The sequence below is a fragment of the Callorhinus ursinus genome, unplaced genomic scaffold (assembly GCF_003265705.2).
Source record: "Callorhinus ursinus isolate GAN/ISIS: 27379988/994484 unplaced genomic scaffold, GSC_fseal_2.0 scaffold6, whole genome shotgun sequence".
Classification (NCBI taxonomy): Eukaryota; Metazoa; Chordata; class Mammalia; order Carnivora; family Otariidae; genus Callorhinus; species Callorhinus ursinus.
The window spans coordinates 63,978,573-63,997,797 of NW_027397068.1; the positions used below are offsets into that span (position 1 = coordinate 63,978,573).

At 39.6% G+C, this 19,225-nt stretch overlaps 1 protein-coding gene across 1 annotated transcript in view; it reads right to left on the reverse strand.

Annotated features, from left to right (window-relative positions):
- PPIL4 (peptidylprolyl isomerase like 4) overlaps window positions 1–14,135 on the reverse strand; it is a 35,378-nt gene extending 21,243 nt beyond the window's left edge. Inside the window, exons 1-8 of the mRNA XM_025866309.2 lie at window positions 13,990–14,135; window positions 8,185–8,252; window positions 8,033–8,097; window positions 7,651–7,768; window positions 6,325–6,467; window positions 5,072–5,168; window positions 4,219–4,335; window positions 403–527 (exon numbers count right to left, since the gene is read on the reverse strand). Coding sequence (XP_025722094.1) covers window positions 403–527; window positions 4,219–4,335; window positions 5,072–5,168; window positions 6,325–6,467; window positions 7,651–7,768; window positions 8,033–8,097; window positions 8,185–8,252; window positions 13,990–14,059 — 803 coding nt within the window. The 5' untranslated portion in view covers window positions 14,060–14,135. The remainder of the gene's footprint in view (window positions 1–402; window positions 528–4,218; window positions 4,336–5,071; window positions 5,169–6,324; window positions 6,468–7,650; window positions 7,769–8,032; window positions 8,098–8,184; window positions 8,253–13,989) is intronic.
- Window positions 14,136–19,225: the final 5,090 nt, after the last annotated feature.

Here is a 19,225-nt window from a genome sequence, read left to right on the forward strand (position 1 = left end):
GCACACATACACACACATATACTTTTCTTCCCTACTGTACAAAAGACTCATCTGTAAAATTCACCACTACAAAATTCCAGAGTTCACAGATTCATCAAAAAAATGTCATTAGAAAACCACCAATACCTAGTTTTTCTAAAATCTTTCACTAATTCTAGGGCGCCTGGGTGGCTCAGTTGGTTAAGCGACTGCCTTCAGCTCAGGTCATGATCCTGGAGTCCTGGGATCGAGTCCCACATCGGGCTCCCTGCTCAGCAGGGAGTCTGCTTCTCCCTCTGACCCTCTTCCCTCTCATGCTTCCTATCTCTCATTCTCTCTCTCTCTCAAATAAATAAATAAAATCTTTAAAAAAAAAAAAATAATAAAAAAAAAATAAAATCTTTCACTAATTCTAGAGTTTACCTTCTTATTGGCCCAAATCTTGAGAATATTATCTCCAGATCTTCATCAGTGGTCACTGGATTCAATTTACACACAAACAGCACATTTTCTGGAGGCTTAATATCTGCATCAGGTAGGTCTCCCACCTAAATTATAAGTAAACAAAAATTTAAATCAATTCCTTTGTTGTTTCTATTCTAAATACCCTATCTAGCCCAAAATGCTGATTTCTCTAAACAACTAAATTTACATTAGAAATCCAGTACAGGCTTAGGAAAAGAAATCTAAGTAAGATTTCAAAGTTTGAAATTACTGTGTTCCTAGGGGCGCCTGGGTGGCTCAGTCGTTAAGTGTCTGCCTTAGGCTCAGGTCATGATCCCAGGGTCCTGGGATCGAGCCCCACATCGGGCTCCATGCTCTGCGGGAAACCTGCTTCTCCCTCTCCCACTCCCCCTGCTGTGTTCCCTCTCTCGCTGTGTCTCTGTCAAATAAATAAATAAAATCTTAAAAAAAAAAAAAAAAGAAATCACAACGTTCCTGGTAGTAATATTAATAGCTAATACTTGTCTACCTCTGACTTTGTATGAGCACCACGCCTGGCACTTCATATACACTACTAATTCTTTTTTTTTTTTTTTGAAGATTTTATTTATTTGACAGAGAGATAGAGAGAGCACAAGTAGGCAGAGGGACAGGCAGAGGGAGAAGCAGACTCCCCACTGAGCAGGGAGCCTGACGTGGAACTCGATCCCAGGACCCTGGGATCATGACCTGAGCTGAAGGCAGATGCTTAACGACTGAGCCACCCAGGCACCCAACTAATAATTCTTAAAAAAAACATGTGGTTTCCATTTTAAAAATGAATAAAATAAAATTCAAAAACGTTAAATAACTAACTTAAGGCCACACGGAGGCAAACAACAGCTGGGAGTTAAACACAGATCTATCTGGCTTCAAAGTCCCAATTTTATCTCGTTTTTCTTTTTTCAAGTATTTGATATATTAAAAAAAGAATTTATATAAAGTATATCTAAGTTATGAAGCATGAAAATAAAAAACACCCACGATGCCAACAACTAGCTAAAGAACTAAAATGTCCCCCGTTCCCATGACTCTGCCTTTCTCACCAGAATACCAAATGTCCTGCTTTTTGGTTTTCCTTTTTGGCCATTCCCCTATATCTTCAGTTTTCCCACGTTAAGTATGTATCCCCAGAAATATAGTTTTAGTTTTGCTTGTTTTTTTAATAAACTTTTGAAAAATATTATCATCCTGACTCTAGCCTTCTCAATTAGTAATGCCCCATTCTTTCCACACTGTTGTTCAATATGAAACAGCAACAATTCCTGGACAGTGTTTCTAGCTTTTTACTCTTATCCTGTCATCTTCTGCTTTAGCCAAACTGAAGTCAACTTCACAGACAACTACTGCACTGAGCAGGAAATCCCACTTCCTACTGAAGAACCAGTGAGGGTGACTCTGGGAGAAAAACATGATGATGGAATTGGTTTCACTGTGGGAAAACTGTATTTCCCATGGACCTTTAGATAGGAAAACAATATTCCTTTATACATATATTCAAAAACTCTCAGAGATAATTTCTGATAACATTATCATGTAAAGTGTCTCCTCTTGGATAAACACACTTAAAAAGCTTTTTTTTAAAATCAGAAACAGTAATAAGGAACAGAGCCAGTAAGATCTGCTCAGTGTTTCTGAAGCCTATCAAAAGACAATAATCCAGGGTGCCTGGCTGGCTCAATCAGGAGAACATGCAACCCTTGATCTCAGGGTCGTGAGTTCAAGTCCCATGTTGGGCGTAAAGCTTACTTTAAAAAAATTTTTTTTTAGAAAAGACAATAATCTGTGTCTAATAAACAGTATCACAGTATGTAAGGGGAAGAGCAAATCAGGGAAAAATTCTGAAAAGCACCTATAATACCACATCTAAAGGAAGCACAGAAGAAAAAAAAAGGTTAATGAGTTAAAAAAGAACTTGCTACACTACTTAGTCAAAAGTAACTTTAAAATACTATGGGGGGGGCGCCTGGGTGGCTCAGTTGGTTAAGCGACTGCCTTCAGCTCAGGTCATGATCCTGGAGTCCTGGGATCGAGTCCCGCATCAGGCTCCCGGCTCAGCGGGGAGTCTGCTTCTCCCTCTGACCCTCCCCCGTCTCATGTGCTCTCTCTCTCTCTCTCTCTCAAATAAATAAATAAATAAATCTTTAAAAATAAATAAATAAATAAATAAAATACTATTGGGGGGGCACCTGGCTGGCTCAGTCAGTGGGACATGTGATTCTTGATCTTGGAGTTCTAAGTTTGAGCCCTACACTGGGTGTAGAGATTACTTAAAAATAAAATCTTAGGGACGCCTGCATGGCTCAGTCAGTTAAGTGTCTGCCTTCAGGTCAGGTCATGATCCCAGGGTCCTGGGATCAAGCCCTGCATCAGGGTCCTTGCTCAGCAGGGAGCCTGCTTCTCCTTCTGCCTGCCACTCCCCCTGCTTGTGCTCTCTCAAATAAACAAATAAAATCTTTAAAAACAAAAACAAACAAAAAACCTCTGATGATAATCTAATATTCTTTCCCTTATAAGTTATTTTTGTTGCCCAGTTGCTCAAAAGATTTTTCTTTTGGGGTGCCTGGGTGGAACAGTTGGTTAAGCATTTGACTCTTGGCTTTCTGCTCAGGTCATGATCTCAGGGTTGTGAGACTGAGCCCCACATCAGACTCCCCACTCAGGGTAGAGTCTGCTTTACACTCTCTCCCTCTCCCTCTGCCCCTCCCCACTGCATTCTCTCTAAAATAAATAAATAAATCTTAAAAAAGAAAAAGATTTTTCTTTTAAGTTCAGTAGCTTTCTTAGAATTTGTCATGCTGTTGGTTGTTCTGGGCCAATAGTCTCAGCTACACAGTGTAGATTTTCAAATTTTTTTTAATTCAGTAAAGTTTTCTTGAATTATAGTCTTTAATATTTGTTCCTCCAGACTGGTGATGTAAATATGAATTTTGAAAAAGATGAATTTGAAAACTCTACTATATAAAACAATGATAATAATAAAAACTGAATTATCCATTCAAATATTTATTGATGATCTACTATGTGACAGATATGCCTATTCCACAAAAAATTAACGAATGGAAAAAATGTCCAGTAGGTCAATTCATCAGTACTAAAGAACTGTTCCCCAAATGACTTCATACTGTTAGTAATACAAACGAGTATGTTTTACAGTACTCAACTTCTACCCAGGTTCCTTATATCCTGTAACTACCTAACCTCAACACTTTACAACAAGTCTTTTCAACAAAGAATTGTTCTTTAATACAAATAAAATTCGATCCAATAAACACTCTTCAAAAATGAGATGAAGATAAACAATTGAAATTCAATGAATATTTGTAAATTGTATATCCACTCCTCATTTTTTAAAAAGGCACTTGGCACTATATTGATTTTGGAACCAAATTTGTTTACTTTCATGTATTATGTCATACAAAATTTAATCCAGAAAAGAACTCTTAGCTAAATTTTTAATACTTTGACTATCAAAGAGCCAAAAATAGGGGTGCCTGGGTGGCTCAGCTGGATGAGCATCCAACCCTTAATTTCAGCTCAGGTCATTATGTCAGGGTTGTGGGATCGAGCCCCACATTGGGCTCTGTGCTGGGTGTGGAACCTGCTTGAGATTCTCTCTCTCCCTCGCCCCCCCACGTCCCGCCCTCTCCCAACCTAAAAAAAAAAGAAAAAGAAAGAACCAAAAAATAAACTCACAACGAGCTGTATATTAAATAAATTGCAGAACAACTATCTGAACAAAGATAATCATCTTACCATTTCTAATAGAATAGCCTGAGTTTTGGCCTCTTTTTCTGCCTTTATTTCTTCTACTTCTTCAGCTGATCTTCCTTTGAAATCATCAATTTCTTCATCTGCTCCTATTCGACCACTCTGTAAGGCAGAAGTTACTTAAACATATAGTGAAAGAACTGAAAAATCTGAGAAATATGGGATATGTGATGCTTTGTCCTTGGTTCCATCAAATGTGTTAGAATAAAAACTGAAACTTACAAGCCTCTGAAAATTGATTTAAATTAATTTGATAATATGAGCCAGACTAAGCTTCTAATTTATTATTAAATCAAAACTATCTGGTATTCAACTCAGTGCTGAATGCAGAAAATAAATGACCTTAAAAATTAAGCACCAAATCCCAACTATGAAGATCAATTCAGCTTTGAGAAAGCCTCATAAACAGAAACTTATACCTTAAAAAATATGAAGGAAGAGTCTACATTATTTCACAAAAATTTCTAGGTTCTAGCATGGCTCCAGAGGGTTCCCAGTTGAAAAGCTCCCTTACAAGATGATAGTTTACCCTAGCCTTACAGCCACACTCCTAGAGTTAGGAGACAAGAAAAACATTTTCGCAAGGTATTCACATAAGCTTCCAGAGCTAAGGCTCTTCTAGTGGAACAGAAATTGAAGAAAGGAAATTAGGGAAATCAAAAGATAGCTAGAAAATGAGTATCTCTGTGGAAGAGAAAAAGAAGGTTAAACTTGTCCTAGTAGAATTGATCAAGAAAGATAGTCATTTTGAAGAAATAAGTTTTAATAAACTAAAAAGCAAAATCTATGCAAAGCATTAATATGCATGTACATTCAATCACAAGAGGACTCTACTTACATCTAGCTGTTCCCTCGTAGGTTCTGGTGATCGATCAGGAATTAATAAATCAGGAGGGTCATCAAACGGATCATCTAAAATCACTGTATGATTTATCCTTACAAAATAAATCCAAGTCAAAGGTTTCATTTACATTATTTCAGAATTCATGTTTTACTTTTTATAAAGATTATAACAAATGTCTTAAGTATCTCTAATGCCCAAAAATCATAGGCACTTAAATTTTAATGCACAAGTATACATTATGAGAGTATACTTTCACAGTGTTACTGTTTTTCATTGTTTGATATTAGATTTACTACTCTGCATTACTCTAAAATAATATGTCTAATATTAATATGTCTAAATCTTAGTACTTTTGCCAAATTTCTCAATAATATGCATTTTTTTAAAAACTAAATTAAGGAGGGGCGCCTGGGTGGCTCAGTCGTTAAGCGTCTGCCTTCGGCTCGGGTCATGATCCCAGGGTCCTGGGACTGAGCCCCGCACTGGGCTCCCTGCTCCGCGGGAAGCCTGCTGCTCCCTCTCCCACTGCCCCCCTGCTTGTGTTCCCTCTTTCGCTGTGTCTCTCTCCGTCAAATAAATAAATATCTTAAAAAAAAAAAAAAAACTAAACCTAAATTAAGGATTAATAATTCCTCCCAACAGGGGCACCTGGGTGGCTCAGTTGGTTGGGCGGCTGCCTTCGGCTCAGGTCATGATCCTGGAGTTCCAGGATCAAGTCCCGCGTCGGGGTCCCTGCTCAGCAGGGAGTCTGCTTCTCCCTCTGACCCTCCCCCCTCTCATGTGCTCTCTCTCTCATTCTCTCTCTCAAATAAATAAATAAAATCTTTAAAAAAATAAAAAAATAAATAATTCCTCCCAACATAAGCAATTATAAATAATTAGTAGAAGTATAAAAATACAAGGGCGCCTGGGTGGCTCAGTTGGTTAAGTGACTGCCCTCGGCTCAGATCATGATCCTGGAGTCCCCGGTCCCACATTGGGCTCCCTGTTCAGCAGGGAGTCTGCTTCTCCCTCTGACCCTCCCCCCTCTCATGTTCTCTCTCTCATTCTCTCTCTCTCTCAAATAAATAAAATCTTTAGAAAAAAAAAGAAGTATAAAAATACAAAAGGTCTTTTTTACTTTATGGATTCGTATAGTCTCATATTAATTCACATTTTGGAATTATCCAAAAACCAGTTCTATGCTTGCCATCTCCACAAACATCACAGTATTAAAACATTCTAGTACACTGAGATAGCAACCACACCTGATATCTTGATATGGCACAAAATCCTTGTCAACAAAGGTCTCATTAATTTTCTTAATTATGTCCATGCCTTCTGTCACCTCACCAAACACTGTATGAACACCATCAAGGTAATCTAGATTATCTCCTGTAGTAATAAGAAACTGAATAGAAAGACACAGAAAAATATAAATATATACCTATAATTCAAACTGAAATCAGTTACAAACTGACAAAAATACACAAACGCAATACTCTACATTCACTGCATGGATTCTTACCCACTTGTTACTAGTACTAATTAAAAAGTACAAGCTTATCCATAAAATATCAATACACATACAGATGCTTCCCTGGTTGTTTAAAATACTTGGGCAAACCAAAGCTCAGTTTCTTCACATGTGAATTGTGAGTAGAAAAAAAGCATCTACCCCAAAATGGGTTGTTGTGAGGATCAGACAATGAATGAAAGGTTCTCAACATGATCTGTTTTGAAGTAATAAATACCAAAAGGAAACAGACCACAATGTGAACAGTGATGATCCATGGATAGTAGGATTGTGGATAATGTTATACGTTTTTGTATCTTCTGAACTCCTCACACTGGACATGCCTTACATTTAAAAGGAAAAAGTACAAGCGACTGGGTGGCTCAGTTGGTTAAGCATCTGACTCCTGATTTCAGCTCAGGTCATGATCTCAAGGTTGTGAGATTGAGCCCTGTGTCAGGCTCTGCGCTTGGGTGGAGTCTGCTTAAGATTTTCTCTCTCTCCCTCTGACCCCCCCCTTCTCTCTCTCTCTAAAATAAATAAATAAATAAATAAATAAATTTTTAAAAAGAACAAAGTAATTTTTTTTAATATTTTATTTTTAAGTAAACTCTGCACCCAACATGGGGCTCAAACTCACAACCCTGAGGAGTCACATGCTCTACTGACTGAGCCAGCCAGGCATCCCCCCAAAATAATTTTTTCATATAGAAAAAATATAGTATAATATTTTTCTTCTAACAATTATCTTTGAAATTCTCTTCTTATTGGATAGCTTAAAAAGATAACTTGTGGCTCTTTCCAGTCCTTCATTTTAAAACAAAACTCATCTTGGGGCACCTGGGTGGTGCAGTCAGTTAAGCATCTGCCTTCAGCTCACGTCATGATCCCAGGGTCCTGGGATTGAGCCTTGTACTGGGCTCCCTGCTCAGCAGGGAGTCTGCTTGTCCCTCTCCTCCTCCCCCTGCTCTCACTCTCTCAAATAAATAAATAAAATCTTTAAAAAAATGTTCTGTACAAAAAAAGTAAATAAAAATAAAAAATAAAACAAAACTCATCTTCTTACTCATTTCCTAACCTGAGATCCATGTTGATCACTGCCATTGTTCACCATGGACACAGTGCCTTTCTTCTTGTGCTTAATTCTTGGTACTTTTTCAGCCTCAAAAAAGCTTGCTTGATCACCATACAGTTGACTGTAAATTCATATAATAAAGTTATAAAATATAAGTACTCTCAACATGAAATACAAAGTACTAGTAACAAATAGGATTACCGTTTATAGAAATGCCACTACGATTCAAAATAGTCTTTTTTTTTTTTTTTTTGCTATAGACATTTAGGGAACTTGGAAAAAAAATCTGTATTTGAATTGTATTTTAAAATGCAGATTGAAATATGTTAGATAACACTGTTAAGAGGCGATTTTATTTTTCTCACTTAAAAATAAAAGAACTCACCCAAAAACAGACTCTCCTCCACGGCCAGTCCCTGTAGGATCACCAGTTTGTATGATAAAATCCCTCTATAATAAATAGGATACTTTGTTAATTCACAGAGTTTGCTAGATCATTCCAATAATAAAGGACATGACTTATATCCACCAACTCACCTGTACATTGTGAATAAGACAATAATTGTAATACTTTATTTTGCACAACTTCAGGAAATTCAAGCAGGCTGAAAGAAAAGTAAATACTAAATTTATCATAGTGGCTCACAAAAACATTTTTAAGCAAGTAAATGCTTAGTTGGCATAATTTCATTTCTAAATTACCATACAAACACCCCCCAATGGTCAAATATCCTAAATCATAAAAAAGGCAGTAAGTCTAGAAAAAGGCAATATATTTTAAATTATCTTTTTATTCTCTTTTTCTTAGGACTTCTTGGGCATCTGAGCTACTGCAGGAAACTGACACTTATTTGGGATAGGCAACCATTAACTAATGGATTAGTTTTGCAAGAGAAAAAAAACCCAAAGAGGATACTATGGTGGAAAAGAATCTATCAGAGTATCTGGAAATGGGTACAAATTATATAAATTAGATAAAATCAAATATCTGAGACCAATTTCTTTAATGATGACTAAATAGCTCTCCACAAAAATCCATATACTTATCACGTACCAGCTTTCTCATATAAATACACTCATTTATTCAGTAAATATTTATGGAGTATCTTCTAGGTGCTTGGCACTGCTATCACAAATGCCATTAAACCATAGTCCCTCTCCTCAACAAGTCCATAGTCTAGTTGTACACTAACAAACTCTCAGAACACTAAGCTAGAAACCAGACAGAAAGACCTATGAGGCTGTCCAGGGTCCTTACATCCGAGCAAAATAATTACAATACTGGATACATCTAATAATACCATCTGTGCCACCTATATAGTAAAATGGTAAAAAGTGGTTTTAAAAAAGCCACAAAGTTCAAAAGGGAGATTGTTTCTGGCCAGGGAAATTAGAAGACCTCATAGAGGCTTAAGGTGGGCATTACAAGAACTAGACAGGGGCGCCTGGGCGGCTCAGTTGTTAAGCGTCTGCCTTCAGCTCGAGTCATGATCCCAGGGTCCTGGAATCAAGACCTGCATTGGGCTCCCTGCTCTGCCGGAAGCCTGCTTCTCCCTCTCCCACTCCCCCTGCTTGTGTTCCTCTCTCGCTGTGTCTCTGTCAAATAAATAAATAAAATCTTTAAAAAAAAAAATACAAGAACTAGACAGGCAAAGAGTAGAGAGTAAACATTTCAAACTGGGAAGACAGTATGAATAAGTCTGGATGTGCAAGTATAAATGTTTTTTGAAGGGTCCAAAAGACCAGTCTAAGCTCTGTAACACTCTGGTAATACAAAGTAATAGAGGGTAAATAGACCAGAGGGGTAAGATGCAGCCAAGGTATTGAAAGGTCTTGAATATCAGGATTTTGATTGTTTTCCTAGAAAAATACATTTCTGGGATTACTGTTAAATATAAAAGAGTAGTCCTTTAACTAGAAAACAAAAATAATGGATCTAGGTAGTGATCTTTAGATGAAAAGCTAATGGGGACACTATAACAGATACACCAGGTAGACACGCCTGAACCCACCGACCAATTTTAACTTCGCAGGAAGAACCAACCAGACATCAAGTACTTCCTGAATGTGATGCAGCTGAAGTGCAGACCACCTTATATGAAAATATTCTTGCCAAAAACATTAAACCTGTACCTTATCAAGGCTCTAGATCTAAGTGACAATTTATGAGAAACAGAAGAGATAAAAATATATTTAAAGATACAACAAGGATAAAATCAGTCAAATCCAAAATGAGGGAAATTCTATAAAACAAATGACTCAGATTCCTTCTCAAAAATTTGTTAAGGTAGAGGCGCCTGGGTGGCTCAGTCAGTTAAGCCTCAGACTCTTTATTTCAAGTCAGGTCATGATCTCAGGGTCCTGGGGTCAAGCTCTGAGATAGCTCCATGCAGAGTCCGCTTGTCCCTCTCTCTCCCTCTGCTCCTCCCCCGCTCATATTCTCTCCTTTCTCTCAAATAAATAAATAAGTAAACTCTCAAAAAAAAAAAGTTAAGGGAAAAATGGGGGGTTGGGGTGGGGAAGAACCTGTAGATTAAAAGATATCAACCAATATAATGTATGGACCTTGGCAGTTTCTTACAAAACTGAACACATTCTTACCATACAATCTAGCAATCACACCTCTTGTATTTACTCAAAGGAGATGAAAATGTATGTTCACACAAAAACCTGCACACACATGTTTATAGCAGGTTTGTTCACAATTGCCAAAATATGGAAACAACCAAGATGTCCTTCAGCAGGTGACTGAATAAATAATATGCGGTACATCCAGACAATGGAATATTATTATTTGCTACTAAAAAGAAATGAGCTATCAAGCCATGAAAAGACATGGAGGAACCTTAAATGCATATAACAAATTGAAAGAAACCAATCTGTAAAGCTTACATACTGTATGACTCCATCCATATAACATTCTGGAAAAAACAAATCTATGGATACAGTAAAAGATCACTGGTTGCCAGGAATTGAGGAGAGGGGTGCAAATAAATAGGCAGAGCACAGAAGATTTTTAGGGCATGATGCATGATTTTTCTGTACGATACTGTAATGGTGGATTTATGTATTATACATTTGTCCAAACCCACAGAATGTACAACACCAAGAGTGTACCTCAATGTAAACTATGGATTATGAGCTGTCGATGTAGGTTCATCAAATGTACCACTGTAATAACAAGTGTACAGTGTTACATAGTACAAATGGTACAGATATACAACAAAGGTAGACTCTGGTGGGGAATACTGAAAATGGGAGAGGCTGCACATTCGTGGCGATAGGGGTCTACGGGAAATCTCTCTATATATCTCCCCCTCAGTTTTGCTATGAACCTTAAATTGCTCTAAAAAACTAAAGTCTTTAAAAATAGGCAGGGGGGGGTTGTGAACATAGCATAATGTATAGAGAAGGTGAATCACTGTCTTGCACCTGAAACTAAGGTGACATTGTGTGTCACCTAAATTCAAATAAACAAATTTTTTTTTTTAAAAAGGCAAAGGGAGGGGCTCCTGGGTGGCTCAGTCATTAAGCTTCTGCCTTGGGCTCAGGTCATGATCCCAGGGCCCTGGGATGGAGCCCCCCCCGCATCGCATCAGGCTCCCTGCTCAGCAGGAAGCCTGCTTTTCCCTCTCCCACTCCCCCTGCTTATGTTCCCTCTTTTGCTGTCTCTGTCAAATAAATAAATAAATAAAATTTTAAATAAATAAATAAGGCAAGGGGGAGAAGCTATATTTAAGAGCTATATCAGCCAATATAACGAACCTTGTTTGCATCCTTAAATTACCAAATATTTTTAAAACACTTATGAGACAAAAGGAAAATATGAATGATACCAAAAAATTATTGCCAATTTTCTCAGATGTGATAATGATTTGTGGTTATTTTTTAATCACTTTTTAGAAATACAAATTGAAGTAACTGCAGATTAAATAAGTCCCATGTAATGAATTTATTACAAAAAATCCAGTATAAATGAAATGATATTGGTTATGTGTTGACAACCATTCGTTAACTGGTCATTGGCACATGAAGGCTCATTTTCATGACTCTCCTTCTGCATATAAGTTTTCTATAATAAAAAGGAAAAAAAGGAAAGAAATAGAAGGAAGGGAGGGGGGAGGGAAAGAGGAAGAAAACTAAGTCTGGATATATTTACTATAAAGCGATAAGTAGTTATACATGTAAGTAAGTATCTGATCACAGGCTTACAAATACATACAAATGGGGTAGGTTTATGTTTTTAGTCTTCCAAACTATCTTTGCAGAATTGCTATTTGTCTATTCTGTCTGTGTTAACTAGGTAGGATAACCCTACCTCCCCTTTAGTTCTTTACAACCCTGGGGAAAGGGACCCATTCATTTGCGAGGTGCTGTCCCACATGAAGAGAGTGTCAAACAAATTCAAAGGAAAGCAAAACCAAGAGATGAAAAATACAATTCCCTATAACATCCTTTGAATTTCTGGATCCCACCATCCTTAAAGCCAAGCTTACCTCAGTAACAGGAGGCAATCAATTATTTTCTTTTATTTTTAAAGATTTTATTTACTTATTTATTTGAGAGAGAGAATGAGAGAGAGAGAGAGAGAGAGAGAGCACATGAGAGGGGGAAGGGTCAGAGGGAGAAGCAGACTCCCTGCTGAGCAGGGAGCCTGATGCGGGACTCGATCCTGAGACTCCAGGATCATGACCTGAGCCGAAAGCAGTCGCTTAACCAACTGAGCCACCCAGGCGCCCTCAATTATTTTCTTTAAGCCAGTTTGAGTTTCTATCATCTGCACTGAGAATCCTAACTAATAAACACGTACGTATACATTATACGTAACGTATATATATATACATCAGTCACTGTAATGAGCCTTTAGTGTGTGCAAAGTGGCAGGCATTGCACCAGGTGCTTAGGACAGACAAGGAAGGCAACTAAGCCTTTGCAAACAATTCCAGGACAACAGGTGAACGATGTAACAAAATGTGTCACATGCTGTTTAAAAAGATCTCAGAGCAGAAGAAACAGATCTAATTCCTCTTAGGGACAAGGGAGAGTTTCACAGAAGAAATCATGCTTGATCCAAGGTTTGAACGATAAGCAGGAAGTTTACCAAAAGGACAAGAGTAGAGAGAAACACTGGAGTAGAGGCAACAGTATGCGAAAGGTATGGATGTATGATTAAGCATGCAGTGTTGGGGGGGGAACAACTCAGTGTGAGACAGAGTGTAATATGGCAGAAAGACACTTACTGTATGTACTGTTTCATCTTCTTTGATAGACTCTGCATTCCAAGGGGACAGGATCCTTCCTGACTGTAACTAATCTCTGTGGCCTCTAGTTTCTCCCAATTCTGATACAGTCTCCACACTGTTGCCTGTTATCTTCCTAAAACAAATTTGCCATGCCTCAATCCTGCTTTTAAAACCTTCAAAGACCCTAGCCATCAGTAGAGCACACAAGACTATTCACATCTAATCTAACCAATATAACCTATAGGACCAGACTCGTAGTCTGCCATTCCACGACACGTATCATTCCTTCAAGCCATGCCAAACTACTTGCTGTTTCCAGAAAATTCCAAGCAAAAAAAACAAAACAAAACAAAACACCCTCATTCCCACTCATCTTTGAAAGAGCTAGTTCAAGTGGTCTACTTTCTTGGCTTGCTTCGCTTCTCCCCGCCCCCAACCGGGAAGAATTACTCCCTCCACTGGTTTCCATAGCAACTTACACATTCTTCAACTACACCACTTACAATGGGTTGTAAGACCTACAACACTTAAAGGGGCTCCCACGTCTATTTCTCCCAGTGGAAAATTAGACCCTCAAGGACAAGACGCCTATCCCAGAGCCTGGCAGTCTTGCACAGCAGGCGATAAGTGAGTGTTTGCTAGGGCTCCGTGCACATCTCTGGACAGCCCTTCCTCCACCCAGGCGGGACGCTCACACTCACTGCTCCAAACACATCCTTCCCGCTTCCATTAGGACTTACTGATTACACACCAAGGAATACAAATTGTGTTCCTCTCACGAGTAAAGCGCAGTAAAGCCACAAAAGCTATGGGTATGGTATATGCAGCCTGCATCACACACACACACACACACACACACACACACCCCACAGGCATTTAATGCCACAAGCACCCACCACCCGATTGGCCAGCCCCAGATACAGGAGAGAGGCTGCTCCTCACAAAAACTTTTCGAATCACGGCCCGCTAATAAAACAGCCCAGTCGTGGGCACCAGCAGCCCAGAAGCTCGAACCCAGTCAAGGGGACCGGGCAGCGAAGGGACAGTGGGGAAAGGAGATCGTGGCCCTGGCGAGACGTGAGCGGGGCCCGGTTCTCACCGCGCGGCCGCTCCTCAGTGTACAGATCGATGACGACGTCGCCCAAAGTGGTCTCCAGCAGAACCGCCATGGCGCCCGCTCCTCCTCCGCAACAAGCCGCGGGTGTGACAGGCGCAGTCCGTCGTAATCTACGCCACGCGTCACTCTCGGCGCGACGCCTTTTTACGTCATCCCTTCGGCGACGCCCCTCCCATCGCGGCCACCACCACCCCGCCCCCCCCTCCCCCCCCCCCCCCCCCGCCTCCGACGCGGCCTTTTTTGAAAATCCTGGTTCTTCTTGGGCGACTGGCGCGGGAGCCCGTCGCTCAAAAGGACTTTTGTAAAGGGTTTTGTGTCCCTTTTGTGTCCTTCTCAAGAACAGGGCGGACCTTCGAGCAGCCCTTTCTTCTCTGCTCCTCGGGGAGCGTCGAGAGCGACCACGGCGCCAGCTTCTCCCACGTTCTTGGGACGACTACTCTGGATTTCCTAATCAGTGTTTTTCGTCGTCCTGAGTCAAAACCTTTAGGCCTCAAATGTACAGTTACCCAGAAAGGTGATTAACAAGGATTTCTTCCCTGGCTAATCGTGCCTAGGACAGAAGCTCTGCTAACAGTGACAGGTCCTCAGTGCAACAAGCTAAAAGACAGTAGGCTTCAGCCCCAAATCTTTACTGGTTTATCAAAAATATTCCAATTTGAAGACTTATAAAACGATTTTTGGCCTCTGTTGAGGGTTTTCATGCAGTTTATCCCCCTAAATCTGACCAAACAGATCAGTCACTCTTACACCATTTTGTACAGTTAGAGCTTCCAATTACTTCACATCTCACCAAAAGCCAACGTTTTTATAATGGTCTGCAAGGCCTTACATGATACTCTCTCTGCTGCCATATCTACCTGTTTTCTCTCTTACTTTGAAGCCACACTAGACTTTTGCTATTCTTTGAACACTGTTGGCCGCACTTCTGCCTCTGGGCCTTTGGGCTGGCTGCCCACTCCGGTTACAACCCTCTTCCTCCAGATATTTTCATGGCTCTCCTTTAGGCCTCTTGCTCACTTGTCACCTCTCAGTGAAGCTTTCCCTGACGACCATAATTAAAATTAAACCCACATACATACACTTTCATTTTTCTCCATAAAGCTTTTTCCCCGTGGCTCTCTTTATTATCTAACACGCTATTTATGAATTTGTTTATGATAAATATAAATTATTTTTATATTACTAAAATATACGCTCTAGAAGGCTATAGCCAATCTTGCCAGTTTTGTTTATTGCTGTATCCCTAGTGCCTATAACAGCCTGCCACATAATGGGTGAATATATATTAGTTGAGTGAATTAATGGATATTGGCAATTAATTAAAGAAATACAAAGTAACAATGGGATTGTTGATGGGAATATAAAGTGGTACAGCTATTTTGGACACTGTATAAAACTCATCTAATCTTTTCCCAATATAGTGCTCACTTAGGCAGCACATATACTAATCTTTTCCCAATATAATTTTAATAGTAAGACTAGAAATTACAGAATAATATTTGGTAAGATTCTATGTATGCAAAAGTAGTGATTGGAAGGGGCACCTACACCCCAATGTTTATAGCAGCTATGTCCACAATAGCCAAACTATGGAAGGAGCCCAGATGAATGGATAAAGAAGATGTGGTGTGTGTGTGTGTGTTTGTGTGTATACACATTTATAATGGAATATTACTCAGCCCTCACGGAAAAATGATCTTGTTGTTTGCAACAACGTGGATGCAACTAGAGGGTATTATGCTAAGCAAAATAGGTCAATCAGAGAAAAACAATTATCATATGATCTCACTGATAATGTGGAATTTAAGAAACAAAACAGAGGACCATAGCAGAAGGGAGGGAAAATAAAACAAGATGAAATCAGAGACAGAGACAAACCATGAGAGACTCTTAATCATAGAAAGCAAACTGAGAGTTGCTGGAAGGGAGGGTGGGAGGATGGGGTAACTGGGTGATGGACATTAAGGAGGGCATGTGATGTAATAAGCACTGGATATTATATAAGACTGATGAATCACTGAACTCTACCTCTGAAACTAGTAATACACTAAAGTTACTTGAATTTATTTATTTAAGATTTTATTTATTTATTTGACCAAGAGCAAGTGAGGAAGCTCAAGCTGGGGAAGAGGCAAAGGGAGAGGGAGAAGCAGGCTCCCCTCTGAGCAGGGAGCCTAATGATACAGGGCTTGATCCCAGGACCCTGGGATCATGACGTGAGCCCAAGGCAGAAACTTAACTGACTGAGCCACCCAGGCACCCCAATTAATTGAATTTAAATAGAAAAAAAATTTTCTGTGTATGCTTAAAAGAAATAGATCAAGAAAAAGAGAGGATTTGGAAAAGTTAAATAATTTTTAAGACAAATTTGGACTATTCAAACAGAATTAGAAATTGACATAATAAATATGAGGAATGATTTAACGTATAAATTGATACACTAATCACCATAAATGATATGGCCAGACTCTTTTGCAAACTCGAGGCCCAGGTGTGATATCTTAAGCCCAAGATAGAATACCTTATTTATTCTTCAGTGTGTAATTTGCTATATCTTTAAATTATGCTATACTAAATATATATACACACTGATATATCACTAAATATCAAATATTCTACCTTCATGGGAAAAATATTATTTCATGATGTTACATAATTTATGCTTGTCAGCATCGTATTACACTTTGAATTCTAATGGTATAAATACTTAAGTGGTTTATATAGTAGATATATAGGTGAAAAGAAATGAGATACAACCTTCACAAGTCTACCAAATGTAACTACTGAAGTAGATTTAGTCTAGAGAAAAGATTAGTAAATTTGTATTGCCTTCCGAATATCAACATCACCAACCACTATGACCAATTTCTCTGTTGACATCATTTCATATACTAATCTGAACAATCACATTCAAATGTCTGTAGCCTTACTAAAATTGCCAAAAGTAAAATCCTCATTTTAAATGACTAAATGTATGAACAACAAAAACACATATTTATGATCAAATATGGTGCAGAAGCATTTATGTGCTTGACAAGCCCAGCATGATTTTCTTTATCTGTTCCTTTTCCTGCTTTTTCTCCTCACACCCAGAGGAATCTCAGTTTGGTGAACTGAGATTCATCGTAGTCACTGTTGTCATAACATTTATAGTAAGATATCTGGGACAGTGACAGTCCAGGGGCTAGAAAACATTTCTGGCTGGCTAGAAAGCAGGACATTTTGCCCTCTTTAGAAGCAATCTTTACCAGCTTCTTCATCTGCCTTGTCAAGAACTTCAACTGCCTTGGGCGCCTGGGTGGCTCAGTTGGTTGAGCGACTGCCTTCGGCTCAGGTCATGATCCTGGAGTCCCGGGATCGGGTCCCACATCGGGCTCCCCGCTCAGCGGTGAGTCGGCTTCTCCAACTCTGACCCTCTTCCCTCTCATGCTCTCTGTCTCTCATTCTCTCTTTCTCAAATAAATAAATAAAATCTTAAAAAAAAAAAAAGAACTTCAACCGCCTTTTCTTTGTTGTGATTATTTTAGCATTGACATTTTCAGTAGATATTAGTATGGTGTTTTAAAATGTAGGTTTTATTATTATTCATGTATGGTGAAGCCAACAGGTCAGGAGATGATTGCCACTGAAAAGATAGTTTGTTACTCACAGTTCCCAAAGGGATGGGGTGGGGGGGCACAACATGCCATGCAGGGCCAAATAGAAAAGTATCAGGGTTGGTCAGGAGGTGGAAGGAGCCAAGAGGAAACTATAGGCAGGAGTCCTTATTGTGGTTTCCATGCGGGGAAGGTGAGACAAGGTAGGATAAACAGGCTTAGAATTGGCTAGTTTGAATAATACCAGTGGGCTCTGGGGTATATTATAGGCTGTCTCTAGTTGTCTGGTACCTGGTCCTGGGATGATTAGGAAGGAGGAATATTGCCTCCCGGACCATAAAAGCCTGGTGGAGGAAGGAATTCAGAATATGGGCTCTGGATTGGTTGTTTTGCATATAAAAGACATGCTGTGAATCAATAGAAAATATATATTGGTCCCTGCCCCCAGCTCCTAGCATGGAGCTCCTGAAACCCTGTAATTTCCTAAGAGATAAGAACACTAGGAGGATCTCTTGTTCTAAGATTGGTCTCTCTCTCTCTCTCTTTTTTTAATTTTTATTTTATTTATTTATTTTTTAAAGATTTTATTTATTTGACAGAGAGAGACACAACTAGAGAGGGAACATAAGCAGGGGGAGTGCGAGAGGGAGAAGCAGGCTTCCCGCGGAGCAGAGAGCCCAACGGGCTCCATCCCAGGACCCTGGGCTGATGACCTGAGCCAAAGGCAGACACTTAACTGACTGAGCCACCCAGGCGCCCCCTCTGTTTTTTTTTAAAAGTAAGTTCTAGGCCCAATATGGGGCTTGAACTCACAACCCCAAGATCGAGAGTCACATGCTCTACCAACTGAACCAGTCAGGCACCCATAATATTGCTCTTTGACTCTGTCTCTGACACAGAGCTTCTGAAACCCTTGTGATTTCCTGGAAGATAAGCGTGTCTTTTGCTCTACTGTGGTAACTCTGGGTGGGCTTCTGGCTGGCTCCTGGATGAGGGCTGGTCACGGGAAAGACCAAGATGTGACTAGAAGCTTAGAATTTTCAGCCCTGCCCCTCATACTCTTGAAATGGGACAAGGGCTGAAAATGGAGTTAAAGATTGATGATGCCTCCTTTAAAATCCCATAAATACAGCGTTCAGAGAGCTTTAAGGTTGGTGAACAGGGGGAGGTGCTAGGAATATGGTGTGCCTGGGGAGGGCATGGAAGCTCTGCCCCTTCCCACTTACCTTACCCTATGCATCTCTTTCCATCTGGCTGTTCTTTTATTATATCCTTTAACAAACTGGCAAATATAAGTAAGTGTTTCCTTGAGTTCTATGAGTCGCTATAGCAAATTAATCCAATCCAAGGAGGGGAGTCATTGGAACCTCTGCTCTGTAGCTGATTGGTCAAAAGCACAGGTAATAACCTGGGCTTGCAATTGGCATCTGAAGTGTGTGTGGGTGAGAGTAGGCGGGGGCTGTCTCCAGGGACTGAGCCCTTATCCTGTGGGATCTGATGCAATCTCTAGGTAGATAATATCAGAACTGAATTAAATTGTAGGACACTTAGTTGGTGTGGCAGAGAATTGCCTGTTGGTGTGTTCCAAAACTTCCAACAAACCCCAACTCTAGCAAGCTTCT